This window comes from Podarcis cretensis, assembly GCF_951804945.1.
Source record: "Podarcis cretensis genome assembly, chromosome: 8".
Taxonomy (NCBI): Eukaryota; Metazoa; Chordata; class Lepidosauria; order Squamata; family Lacertidae; genus Podarcis; species Podarcis cretensis.
The window spans coordinates 62413270-62427408 of record NC_137177.1 but is presented as its reverse complement, the minus strand read 5'-3'; the positions used below and the strand labels follow the sequence as shown (position 1 = coordinate 62427408).

General features: G+C 41.5%; 2 protein-coding genes across 7 annotated transcripts in view; both read left to right on the top strand.

Moving 5' to 3' along the window:
* Positions 1-9868, top strand: part of LOC307223087 (uncharacterized protein F13E9.13, mitochondrial-like) — a 29039-nt gene extending 19171 nt beyond the window's left edge. For all 6 annotated transcript variants that reach the window (XM_079988922.1, XM_079988921.1, XM_079988924.1 and 3 more), the window contains 3 exons: positions 1571-1721; positions 2411-2538; positions 8215-9868. In XM_079988922.1, the coding sequence (XP_079845048.1) occupies positions 1571-1721; positions 2411-2538; positions 8215-8405 (470 nt within the window). In that variant the 3' untranslated portion in view covers positions 8406-9868. The remainder of the gene's footprint in view (positions 1-1570; positions 1722-2410; positions 2539-8214) is intronic.
* LOC307223113 (protein C19orf12 homolog) overlaps positions 1-14139 on the top strand; it is a 116584-nt gene that overhangs the window by 56963 nt on the left and 45482 nt on the right. The gene's annotated exons all lie outside the window — the stretch shown is intronic.

The following is a 14139-nucleotide window of genomic DNA, read 5'->3' as shown; positions in this document are numbered from 1 at the left end:
GAACACTCAGTCCACAAGTCTGGGTTAGATTGACCCCACCTGAGACCTCATTGTATTTTTTTAGTATCTGATGTAATAATTAGCATTCATTACATGAAAGTTAAACCCTGGTCCTTTGCTTTCTGTGCCCTCCTAGCTTCCCTGCTACAATTCTGCACACCTGACTGGAGCGTGGTGCTAATAATACCCCCCCAAATCACGGATTTGATCCCCGTAAGCCAGGATTTCTATTTCTTTAGTGGTATTGTAAGAGTTCTGTCTATATATTGCAGTGGAGTGCAGAAATATATATGGGCTGAACGAATTGAGGAAGCCTAAGGCAAGCAAAGCCATTTTCATTTACAAGCTTACATGTGGCCATCACAGAGACATGAGATTAATGACAACAACAAAATGTCTAACACTGAAGAAGAAGCAGGAAGGAAGTAGCAAGTTTTTACTCAAGAAGGAAACCAGTAAGGGAACAACAAGTTGCCTTCATCGACCCCTTCTGGTTCTTGTAACTTATTGCAAGCATTATTGCTTTACTCTGGACAGGTAAAGCAGTGTGTGTGTGTGTGTGTGTGTAGAAAGTCCCAGATTTTATGTTCAGTTAAAGATCTGGTAACAAGACTGGGAAAACTCATTTGTCTGAAACCTTGGAGGGGCACTGCCAATCGGATTGGATGATACTGGGCAAAGGAACCAATAGTTTCGATTCTTGTATAAAATAGTTCCTTAGATTTCAGGGCAAAATCCATGACTTTAAGGGAGAACCTGGCATCATAGTGACTGATGGTGGAATTGTCTTTTCTAGAGGCAGAAACAGAGCTGCAGAACTAGCACCCATATTATCCTTAGTACACACTGTTAGAGGAGTGCATCGGCTAAATGGTTGGATTAATTTAATCGCATCTAGTTCTGGGAGGCAGAATTGACTAGGTGGCCTCTTAAGGCAAGAGCGGGAAACCCTTTCCAGCCCAAGGGCCACATTTCCTTCTAGATCACCTTTCAAGGACCACATAGCAGTGTCACATATTTGGTAGGGCCACCCCTCTCTGCCCTCCATTCAGGCAAGAAAGGGGGCATGATCAGAACTCAGTGACACATTCCTGCCACACAAAGAAGGACTACTGAGGGGTGTGGACTGGAGAGAGTTCTGAGAGCCAAAGAAGGGGTCCTGGAAGGCTGCATTTTAGCCCTAGACCTGATGTTGAGCACCCTGCTCTTAAGGGAACTGGGGTCCATCCCAGAAGACCCAAAGTGCACAGCCCCTTGATGAAGAGACCTTTGATTAAGGTTCTTGCTTTTTCCAAGGTACTGTACTTGACGACTTACGAATCAATGAATTGTAATGGGGGATCAAATCAGGGCATCAATGTTCCAAGACACAGCGACTTGCAAACAGTCACCTAGCAAACATCACAGCCGAGCGGTGATTTAATTTTGGATCTCCTGTGTACACACTCTGTGTGCTAATGGACCACTGACCTTTCGTAATGTATCCCATTTCGTGCTGGTAAGTGACCGTGATTTACAGTTCCTGCCTGGCCCTCAGTCAGCTTTATCACAGTATTCTTGTCATTTGCAGGTCTTGACTTCATTCGAGCGGAAGGCTTTGTTTTTTCTCATGTGGCAGATGAAGGGATTCTGAATGCCTGTGCTGGCAACTTGCTCAGATACCGGAAGCAGATTGGAGCAGAACACATTCAGGTTTTTGCTGACGTTAAAAAGAAACACAGGTAATTAGGGTGCACGCCAAAATGTGTTAGAAACCTATACTTGCCAAACATGTGCTGTCAGGGCTTTTGCTTGCATTGAATTTGTATGGTTACCACTCACAAGTGACAGAAGCCCTAAGTTTTACAACAGAGTCTTCCACCAATAGACCAATGGCTCTGTTACTTCAGCTACAAATATTCTCACTCCCAACTTAGCCTTTTAAAGCAGTGAGAATTTGGGGGATTTTACCACTTGGAGGAATGCACAGTGCTCAGGTTGTGCTTTCAGGCTTTCCACGATGCTGGACTAGATGGGCCACTTTTATGATTAACAATAGTAATTGCATTTGTTACTTGTTGAATAATTGTATTTCTCACAGAGTGACCCTGATGCAACTTGCATTAAAAATTAATGCTTGATCCAGCAGGCTCTTCTTAAATCCTTAAGCATTCTGGGATATAATCTGGGAATGTGTGGACTACACATATTTGCTATATAATTACAACTGGAGAGATTGACTGTCTGAACACCAGTTACACTGATGTGAGCGTGGAATGTCACTTGTGAGTGATTTGCTCACTTCCTTGATTTATTACATTATGATGGTGCTGGAAAGCTGGCCCTCCACTTCATGGTGGTGGTGGTGGGGAGCTTCAATAACTTTGTATGGCTGCCAAAAGTAAACAGGTTGGGTTTCTGTTGTTGGCAGTTCTCACGCTCTGACAGCTGATGTCAGTGTAGCAGAGACGGCTAAGGCTGCTGAATTCTTTCTGGCTGACGGGGTCATATTGACTGGAGCTGCCACTGGATTGGAGGCAGATCCCAAAGAACTGAAAGGTGGTATGATTATGATGATTATATTTCTTGTATTTACTTATGTCCTGCCTTTCCCCCAAACTCAAGGCAGCTTACAGATAAAATAGAGCATGCAAAAAGCCGAAAAAGCACAAGAAAGAGCATCATTAAAAAGTAATTAAGCTACAATGGAATGAAAACATTGTAAAAACAAATTATTAAAATATAGATAGTGAAAAGAATGAAAACATCACAGTGCTATTAAAAGCCCTTTCCTGGAAGAAGAGGAAGAAAAGTTAGTTTTGAAAGGCCTGTTGGAATAAAAGAATCTTTAGCTGCCAGTGGAAGAACGAGATGAAGGGAGCCCAGTCTAGCTTCTCTGGAATGGGAGTCCCAAAATCTGGGATCAGCCGCCAAGAAGCCTGCAAAAGCACATGAAGTATACAGATTCACTGTTGCTAGAGAGATAGTGTTCCCCTTGCTAGTTTATGAACTCGGATGAACCCTGGAAAACCAAACATGACTCAAAGTTCTGCTGAGATATTGCTTGCTTACATACATTGTATTGTTATTTTTTTTAATCAGTGTGTGCAGATTTGTTTGTTTCATTTTTTATATATATATAAATATTTATTAAGCTTTCAGAAAAAAGAAAACATATAACAACAACAATCATAAAGAAAAACATAGTCAACAATACACTTAAAAAAGAAGAGATAAAAAACAAAAAAGTACAGAAAAAAATTACACCAATCAAATTAACAAAAAATAAAAACACCAACTTTTAAATTCATACTTAATTAACCTTCTTTCTTGACTTCCTCGCGCCTCCCTTTTTTGTTTTCCTCTTTATCCAATCAGGTACAGCAAATCCTTACCCTCTTTCAAGCCTCATTTCAAATTATTAAGATCCCTTCTATTATGTCTCTGATCTTTCCTCCTTATATTTAAACACCCTTAACATATTATTTGCTTTTGACATAATATAACTTTTACCTTTCACCCTTTTTCTATTACATTTTTGCATATTTTTAACACTGTATCACTAATGCCATCTTATTTTTATATCCAACATCATTTTAACATTCATAAACTTTGCAGTATTTCTGCAGATAGTTCTTGAACTTCTTCCAGTCCTCTTCCACTACTTCCTCTCCCAGGTCTCAGATTCTGCCAGTCATTTCTGCCAATGCCATATAGTCTATTACTTGCATCTGCCATTCTTCCAGGGTGGGCAAATCTTGTGTCTTCCCAGATTTGTTTGTTTCAAACATGACATGTGTCCGTTGTTTTAGCTCTTACGCAGTATAATGCAATTGGACATCATTTTCTCCAATGTAAAGGGTGTATGTTACCAGTAGCATCCTTTCTCTAGCCAGTTGTGGCAAATGTTTCAGTTCCCGTCAGGTATATATTAAGCAGCTAGCCAGGAAAGTGGATATGTACATACATATTTCTCATTTCTCTTAATTAAAAAAAAAGAAAAGACGGAAAGTCTTGCTTTTTGATAGCTGTTGCTCATGAATGATGACATTCTTCATAACCTTTCTTAAAAGGTTATTTCTAATGAAGGTAAATTAAAAACATAACTCTTAACATGGCAAGAAATAGGAGATTGCACTTGGGTCTGACATTCCAGCAGGAAGAACAGCATCTGACAGAGTGGAGTATAAATAATAGTGACTGGACACCAGTGGGAGTTTGATTTTGCTAGCTGGTTCCAAATGCTTGATGTGTGTCCTAGGAGAAAGTAGCTGGAGCAATTAAGTGCCTGATAGGTTTGGGGGCAAAGATGCTATCCCTGATGTCCTTACTTCAAATAGGCAAAATAGTCTGTTTTGATCTCTGATTAGTTCATTGATTCACGAGTCAGCAATGACAACCTCTTGAAATAAGGAAGAGTCCTATATATCATTCTTTGTCAAAGCTCTCCGGTCTTCTGAAATGGGCACTTGTTCCTTTAAGAAGGCTGTCTAGCCAACTCTGCCACCAAGGGCAAGATCCAGCCAAACTAATCCAGCCATTTATCCAATCTGCTCTTCAAGACTCCCACTGATTTAAAAACAACATCATCAGAAGAGCCTTCTGGATCATGCTAATGGCCCATCTGGTCCAGCATCCTGTTCTCACAGTGGCCAACCAGATGCCCTATTGAGAAGCCTGCAAGCTGCGCATGAGGATGATAGTGTTGTGCTCACCAGTGGTTGAGTCCCAGCAGCTGGTGTTCAGAGTCATACTGCCACCACTTTAGGCAATATGTTCTAGTGCTCCAGTGCTCTGCTGCATTCTTCCTTCTATAGAGCTCAAATCTTCTCAGCTTCAGTTTAAGTCACTTTCCGCTTTGATAAGTTTATATCTACACCATACATTTAAGTAACTCTTATGCCACTTTAACCACCACAGAGAATCCTGGGGACTGAAGCTTTGTGTGGTCAGCACCCTTTACAACAGGCACCCCCAAACTCGGCCCTTCAGATGTTTTGGGACTACAACTCCCATCATCCCTAGCTAACAGGACCAGTGGTCAGGGATGATGGGAGTTGTAGTCCCAAAACATCTGGAGGGCTGAGTTTGGGGATGCCTGCTTTACAAGCTACAGTCACCAGGATCCTTTGGTGGAAGCCATGACTGTTAAAAGTGGTGCAAAATAGCCTGATGTCTCCAAAACCAAAGTTTTTTTGGACTCGCAATCGCTACAGAAATGTAGTCTTGGCCAACTTACTGTCTACTTTCTTAACCTAGTTGCCTTTTACCATCTAAAGTGTTAGAAATGCTGTGAAATGCTACAGGGTGGCATTCAAGGAATGTCATCTGTAATATGTCTAACAGGCACGATTTCTTCAAATTGGGGATTATTATTATTGTTCTTGTTGTTATTTCCTTGGCGTAGAGTTCGGATGTTTCAAGCACAGAATATAATCAACGCCGACAGTTTTTTTACTTCTCTTTTGAAGGGGGATAATGGAAGGGATGACCCAGGTGGCACAATGGATCAATGTGTCTGGCTGTTAGCCAGAAGGCTGGTATTTTGAGCCCGCCCAAGAACAGCTGTGGACAGGATTCATGCGTTGCAGGGGGTTGGACTAGATGACCCTTGGGGTACCTTCCAACTCTACATTCTGTGATTCCAAGAAAACAATACATCAGAGGTTTCTGCGACACACCTACATGGGGTGTGGATTCTTTGCTGTAATTGCTCCTGAGTGTTTACTCAGTGATACTTGTGGCCTCACAGGTAGCTAGCATAGCTCATTCTAGTGCAGCAATTCTGAATGGTGAAAATGAAGCAAACAAGCTTTGTGTTTGTGTGTGAGAGACAGACAGACAGATAGAGGGAGAGAGTGCTTGTCTATCTTCTAATGGAGATCTATGACAGCAAATTGAGCCTGTCTCTGCCACTGGAACCCTGCTGCTGCTTAAGTGTAGACACAATTGGATTCCTTTCATCATATTACAAAATAAACCCATTGACAGCTTAAGCCAATTTGTGTTTTGATCTGATCACTTGTCTCTTTGAAAGCTGAACTGAAAAGGGAGGAGAGTGAGATTATATCACATTTGCTTCCAGCATTGCTATGCTTCTCTTTTTTTGATGTTGGTCATAGGAAGTGGGAGTTGTATGCCTTGTTGCTGTGTTTGCTGGCTCTTTCAAATTAATGGAGCAATTAAAAAAAAAAAAAGACAGTGTGCTACACCGCAGTTTAATGACAGCATTTTGTATAGTGCAGTGGTTACTGAATACATATTGATATAAAGAGGGATGTTAACACTTAACAAGTCCGCCCAGGAATAGAGAAAGGCGGAAGTAGTGGAGCAGACCAGCAAGAGCAGGCATAGGCAAACTCAGCCCTCCAGATGTTTTGGGACTACAACTCCCATCATCCCTAGCTAACAGGACCAGTGGTCAGGGATGGTGGGAATTGTAGTCTCAAAAACGTCTGGAAGGCCAAGTTTGCTATGCCTGAGCAAGAGGCAGAGTGCAGAGGGACTCAGCTCTGCTAAAGTCTGCTCATAGGAGTGAGGAATAATCTTCAGCCCATGGGCTTAATTAGGTCCGCCAGGCCTTGTAGGTTGGTCTCCCTGGCTGTTTTGAGTGAACTACAGCCATCTTTCACATGCTTGACATCATGTAACGTTGGGTGCTGGCAAGTTCACCCTGAGGCTGCACAGAAAGACTCGTATGTATGCTCCCAATTTGATGTTTTTGTTTTTATTTGGCACACTTTTCTGCCGTCCTGCACGGCAACAGAAAAAGGTGCCTTAAAAAAACAACCAACTGGCTGCAAAGGAATAAATTGGAGCACACTTTAGAGTGTAGTCCAGATTCTTTCTTTGCAGCCATAGCTTGAATTCAATCAGAGTATGCCGAGGAAGAAGCTTGAGCTTTGCATCCCTTGACATGGCCTTGCCATCCAGTCAATGGAGCCTATGGAGGGTTGGCCACTTCTGGGTCTGGCCCTTGGACTGGATCCCTTTCTCCAGCACTGGGCTACTTGAGACCAACTTCAGCAAAGTTTTTGCTGTTGATGAAGCAAGGTCAAAAGCCCTAGTGCATCCTGGTATTTATGCCTAGAGAAACCAAATGTTGTTTGCTATCAGAGCAGCTGAAGTGAGGACACTATAAGTCATGGGTGGTGGATAGGCGTTCATTCAAAAGCTCCCCCTAGTGCTTTATTCCTTGTGTTCTGAGTTCATAATAGAGAAGGACTTTCCTTAGAACGCTCTTCTATGTCCTGGTTTGAATGTACACATTCTGCTTAATAGACTGTGCCTGCCACAAACGCTGTCCTTGTGCTTCCCAATAATAATAATAATAATAATAATAATAATAATAATAATAAAAAATTTTATTTATACCCCGCCCTCCCCAGCCGAAGCTGGGCTCAGGGCGGCTAACAACAATCAAAATAATTCAACATTCTAAAAACCTTTCATTATAAAAATTAATTAAAATCAAATTGATGGCCACTATTAAGCAAAATTCTGTGCAGATTGCCAGAGGAGGGGGTCAGGCTGCGCCCTGACCAAAGGCCTGGTGAAACAGCTCTGTCTTACAGGCCCTGCGGAAAGATGTCAGGTCCTGCAGGGCCCTAGTCTCTTGTGACAGAGCGTTCTACCAGATTGGAGCTGCGGCCGAGAAAGCCCTGGCTCTAATTGAGGCCAGCCTAACCTCTCTGTGGCCTGGGATCTTCAGGATGTTTTTATTTGCAGACCGTAAGTTCTTCTGTGGGACATACCAGGACATTCCCATTCCCCAGTTTGGATGTTACAGGAAACCATGGCCATATGAAGATTTTCTGGGTTAATCACAACATAGTGGTCAAGAAACCCAACAAGTCAGAATCTTAAACCACAGAGTGAAGTTGGTTTAAGATTCTGTTTGGTTTTTGTTTTTGTTTGTCCCAGGAACCACAGTTTAGTGGTTTGGAAATCATAGGCAATTGTGATTGATTGCTCCAAAGGTCCAAGGAAGGATGGAATGGCAGCAGGATGTAGCGTGTGGGCAAAAGCCTCATGCATTTCTTAAGAAGATGTATGATAAATACATTTGAACTGGACCTTTGTCTCTCAAACCTTAGAAGTATGTGAAGCTGTGAATTGAAATACACACTTTAAATAAGTATGTAATACCCAGCCTCCACCATATGTGGCCATTGCCACAGCTTGCCTTCATTTATAGGGATTTTAAAATCAGTTTCCCTACTTAATTTTCTCCAGAAGTTGGATGTGCTGTGAAGATACCAGTGTTGGTTGGATCTGGAGTGACTCTGGAAAACTTGAAGAACTACTTGGGTGCAAATGCTTTGATCGTTGGTTCATATTTCAAGAAAGAAAGCTATTGGGCAAATAACATTGACCCGGATCGTGTGAAGCGGTTTATGGATTACGCTGCTGAACTGAGAGTGTGACATTGTTGGATCCTACGGTAATCATACACAGCCCTTATGCCACTGTGTATCATTTAGTCCCAGCACCTTATCTTGTAACTTGAAGCCTTTGGTAACTGCTCCATCTTGTAACTGCTCCATCTTCCATGTGACAGAATGTTGCAGAATTTTTTGAAGCACCAGTTACCTTGTTCCAAGGGGATCCTGTGTTGGACTCCAAATCCCATCATTCCTGACCATTGACTGTGCTGGCTTAGGGCGGGTGGGAGAGTCTTAACAATATCTTGAGGGCCACAAGTTAGCCACCTATGCTGTAAGACCAGAAAGAAGTTCTAAGTCTGAAGTCTCTTCCCATCTTCCACTCACCCCTGCTGCCCCAAAGCAGTCCAAATGTTTCCTTTGTCATGCTACATTTTCCCCCTAATGAAATCAACACTAGCTTCAAAGGCACACTTTTAGATTTCCCTGCCATTAGAACCCAAGACATCAGCTAATAAAACAGCATAATGTTTTTCAAGTGTTATAAACACAATTCTAGGAAGCCATTTAGAAACTGCATTAAGAGACACTGATAATGACTGTTTAGGAGTGGTGATAGTTGTGAGGTGGGTTTTGCGTGTGTGTGTTTCTTTTTACAAATACTGACTTGCTAGAAGTCACATTCATTCATTACTGGGAAGGTGAAGCTATAATGTGTTACTTCAGTGATGCACGTTAACAAGGGGGGGGGAATAAGATTACTCGATTCGCTCCTTTATACTCATCTAATTCAAAGTGTAATCATTGCTGGTGCTGTTGGAGCTGTGTCCAGACAAAACTGCTTGTGTGGAAGCCCAGCATCTTAACCATTGCTGGTTATTTGCAGTAATTACTGCCAACTGTGCCAGGGTCCCAGCGTTGTGCCCATACTGCAGCTGCAACATACAAAGTGCAGCTAAATTGTTCATCGCTTGATGACTCTCTGCTGAATGTGCAGCACTGAGGTGGGCTTTATCACCGAGAGCACCAGCCTTGTAGAATGACCTCCCTGTTGAAACGCGAAGAAGCCCCATCATTATTGGCATTCTGCCGGCTCTTGAAGAGCACACCTGTTTAGGCAGGTATTCCCCTGAACTTGAGATCTAATTATGCGTTTTTTAACTGTTCTAATTATTAGAAATTTTAACTGGCTTGTTTTCTTGCCTTTTTAAATCATGGAAGCTTTTGTTGCCTTGATTGAATTGGTTTATTGTGAATTTTAATTGCTTACGGATTTTATAATTGAGTTTATACTTGTAAACTGCTTGGATGGCATATAGGCAGTATATACTTTAATAAATAAATAAATAAGATGCTAAATAATCATTTGTGAACTGTCTTTGGTGAAAAGTGTGCTTGAGATGTTGTCTCATATATATTTTTCCTCCCTGTATAGTTGCTGTTTCACATTCACAGCTCAACACGAGTTATGGCAGGCCTTGTGTAATAAATGCATGCATGACTAAGCTCAGTCTTTCAGAGTGTTTTCAAGATGGACCATTCTACAATCTGGTATGTTCCTTGAGGCTCAGTGATAAGTGACAGTGGTCACTTATCCCGGCACAGGATCAACCTGACACAGATTTACTTATTCACTTGTTTTGCTTATGTATTAATGTATTGAATTTATATGCTGCCTTGAGCTCAGTGGGCATTTCAGGGTCTGAAGCACAAACTCCTTGGAATCCCAGGGCACAAGTCTGAAGGTATGTGGCCCGTTTTGCCACTTAAGGGGAAACAGAAATTGCCACTCGGCTCTGCCATGCTGCCTGCCATTGCGTTGCCTGCCACCTCTGCCATTGGCAGACAAGCAGCACAAGCACCAATTTATGGTGAGAGCTCTCGTGAGGTCTTGCACTCCATGAGATCTCATGAGATTACAGCAAGATCTCGCCATAAATCAGCGCCAATGCCTGCACTGTTTCTCCACTGGTGGATCACTGCCTTGGGGGCTTCCACTGCCTAAGGAAATACAAATGCTCATAGGGACAACATGGGGGGGGGAGTAGCAAAGAAGCACATCCAAAGCAATGTTTCTTATACATCTCCAGATTATGCAAATGACTTCTATTCAACCATCAAAGGATCGCATCAGCCTTTGCAGTTGTAACCCAGGTGGAATCTACACACATATTTTTAAAAATGCTGTGAAAAAGCTTTTTTAAAAAACGTTTTGAAAAATACATTGAATTTTGCATAGCTCACGGTCGCCATCTAGTGTTACGTTTGTATATTGCTCTTTATAAAACATTTATTTGCAGCTGCGTAGATGAGTCCCCTCCCTTCATGGATCACTGCCTTGTTGTGGCGAAGGGGCTTGAATAACTCCAAGAAGCTATGAGTTATGCCGTGCAGGGCCACCCAAGACGGACAGGTCATAGCTGTATTTTGCCAAGAAAACTCTGTGGAAATTAAAAAAGGAGAAGCTTTGAGAAGAAAAAGTTTCCATGGCATGCTCTGGTTCATTGGGTCACGGAGAGTTGAACACGACTAAGACGTCTAAACAACAACAAAGATGAGTCCCCAATGTCACCATCCTGAACCAGTCAAAACCATTTAGCTCTCCAGATCAGCCTTCATCATAATATCATGTGATTCCATATAACCATTTATCAGTGTCTTTCTTTCTTAAGACTTTGACTAATTTTCCTATTCATTAAATGTCTCCCAATATCCTGTTTCACCTACCTGCGAAACAGTTCAAGATTAATCACAGTTGCCATGCCTAGCCGATTCTCTTTTCATGCGTACAATGGCCACCATAGATTTCAGGGTTTTGGAGTGAACATTCATTACATACAGTTCTATACTATGAAAGTTTAGGCACAGGCCTTTTCAGTTTAGCTAGGCCATAGGCTCCAAAAAAATAAAAAAATAAAAATGGAACTATCAAAATGATAGTTTTATGCAATTATTATTTTCTTCAACATCATTTGTTTTAGTCCTTTAATAAAATCACCTTGGCAGAAAGGTGGTATATAAAGAAATGAATGACTGGATGAATAAATATGCAAATTTAAGAGTGTGGTTTTTTACACAGATCTGTAGAAAAACCAAGAAGCATTCGCATGCTGCAACTATGTCCCAATGAGCTGCAAAAGAGGAAGAATGCAATGCACCTGGGGGGGAAACATCCATTTCCTGAATGTGCACGGTATTTAGAACATGCATCAAAAGCTTCATGGTGTCTCTGTTTAATTACTGCAGTTCCACGTACCAAGTCCAAGCACTTTAGAAGCTGCAGAAAAGCCCATAATTTGGCCTTAAATTATGAGGCACCAAAAAAAAAAGGAACTAACTCTGGGATTTAGTGGGCTAGCATCAAAGTAAATCTGATTTTAAAATCCACAGGGGAAGATTGATTGCCTCCCCTTTATCATGTTCACCGCTGCAAGTATTTGTGTAGTAGCGTTAAGCATCTGCTTGTCTGTTGCAAGCAGATGCTGTAAGTAGGATTTGACCTTTCTGTTTTGGAAAATTGCTTGGATGTTTAATGTTAAAATATTAAGTTATCAGAGCAGCTCATCTCTTTGGGAGAAAGGAATGCTCAATTTTACACCATGCGGATTCTCAAAGTAACCATAAGAAGCATGAATAACTTCGGAGGAGAACAAAGCAAGCCATGTTAATGTGGAGGAAACTCTGGAAGTAAATAACAGCTGTTCAAGGAGACATCTCTTAAATATGTATTAATTAATTTGAAGTGCATCGCTTAAATATGCAAAGAGATTATCTTGCGTTAATTTACATTAAAACACTACAGCACTTGCCAGGTTCGTTATAGTATCCTAAGCTACCACTCCAGCCTACGCAACAGCATTTTGTTGGGTGTTGATTGCTTTCGATTTGCCCTTTTTAAAATGTCAGATAGCTGCCTCTTGTCTGGTAGGATCTGTCCTTATGCACACATTTCAGGCTTCCAAAGTTACGGCAGTTTCTATCTGGAGCAATATGGGCTTAGACTGTAAAGAGAAAGGACCAGGTAAAGGAGGGGTCAGACTTAACACTCCACAGAAAAGGGTCAGAACCACAGGTTTTGCTAACTGAGGAGTCCCCAGTCCTGAACATGTGGTTAAAGGGACCCCAGATTCCTTATTCTGAATTGATTGTAGCCATTGTATGAAATCTTGTTCTTTTTTTATCCAGGGTGGGGCTTCCATAGCTAGACTTAAGACTACATTTCATTGTCCAGTCTCTGAAAATGGTAGCAGGATAGTCTGTGTTCAAAGAAGTCTTTAGTGTTTGATGTTGTATTGTGTTTTTACTATTTTTTTGTTGGAAGTTAGTTGTTGTTGTTTGTTGTTGTCATCGTCATCCCTGTCATCACTTATGAGTGGAAACCTGTTGCAGCAGGATCTTTAAAGTTCTCCCTCTGCTTTGCAATGCAGACTTTACAGCCCAATCCTTTATGTGTCAACTCTGCTGAGCTTAATGGAATTTGTGCCCAAGTAACTGTGTATTCCTATACAGTGTATCTGAAGAAGTGTGCATGCACACGAAAGCTTATACAGTACCCAGAGCAAACTTATTTGCTCTCTAAGGTGCTACTGGACAATTTTTATTTATTTATTTAAATTCCTTCCTTCCTTCCTTCCTTCCTTCCTTCCTTCCTTCCTTCCTTCCTATACAGCCTTAGGCATATCTGCACCTGAAGGCAAAGCAGTAGTAGAAATGAGGAATCTTCTTGTTTCAATCATTAATGGTCCACAATTGGACATTTCCATGTATCAGAATTTACTTATGCGCCCACAGTAATTGCATTATTCTATTTTAGTCATCTCATTCTGAAATTGCTTTTCTATTGAGCTGTTCAGGATCTCTAACGGCACAGCTCACTTGAATCTGGGGGACTCAGGTAAGGGATTATGGTGGTGATGTCACCCTTTGCATTAGGCAGAGGCTAGATCCTTGTACAGTGGTACCTCGGGTTACATATGCTTCAGGTTACAGACTCCGCTAACCCAGAAATATTACCTTGGGTTAAGAACTTTGCTTCAGGATGAGAACAGAAATCGTGCAGCGGCGGTGCAGCGGCAGCAGGAGGCCCCATTAGCTAAAGTGGTGCTTCAGGTTAAGAACAGACTTCCGGAACCAATTAAGTACTTAACCCGAGGTACCACTGTATTCAACATGACCCCTGCTCTCCTGGACTAAGACAACAGCACTGAGATGTGGGGTTCTTAATATTTACTGCTTCGTTATCTTGGCCTTTTCAAGCATACTGTCCTCTGTTTCTTAACCTTATTGCCACATTAGTCATGAGGACTAGAAACCTAAGAGGTGAAAGTTTCAGGACCGCAGGTTTCTGAGCTGCAATAAAATGACAGAAGGGGCAGCCTTCGTTTGTCCTGTAGTTTGTGTATTGCCACTTAGGATTTGCAGATGCAGAATGCATTTTTTTTGCCAGTATATTGCTGGTTACTTCTTTTAATTGGAAGCAACAGATAACTATTTCTAGTAAGACCTGACTTTAAAGATAATGCAGTCTGTAAAAGATTCGTATGTTGCTGGAGATTGGTGGTGCTGGAGAGAGAAACTATGACATTTTGTAGCACTTTGCATTTTCAACAGTTTATCAAGGTTTGAGAGTGCAGATTTCCTTTGGGGGAAATTAGTTCTTAAGTTTACAAAGTGCCCTTGCCATAAATACTCGTAAAAAGGACAATTTGGTAGGCCATGTTTATTTTTAAGCAGGTCAAAGGACATTAGTATGTTCAACTACATAAATCTGTCTGGT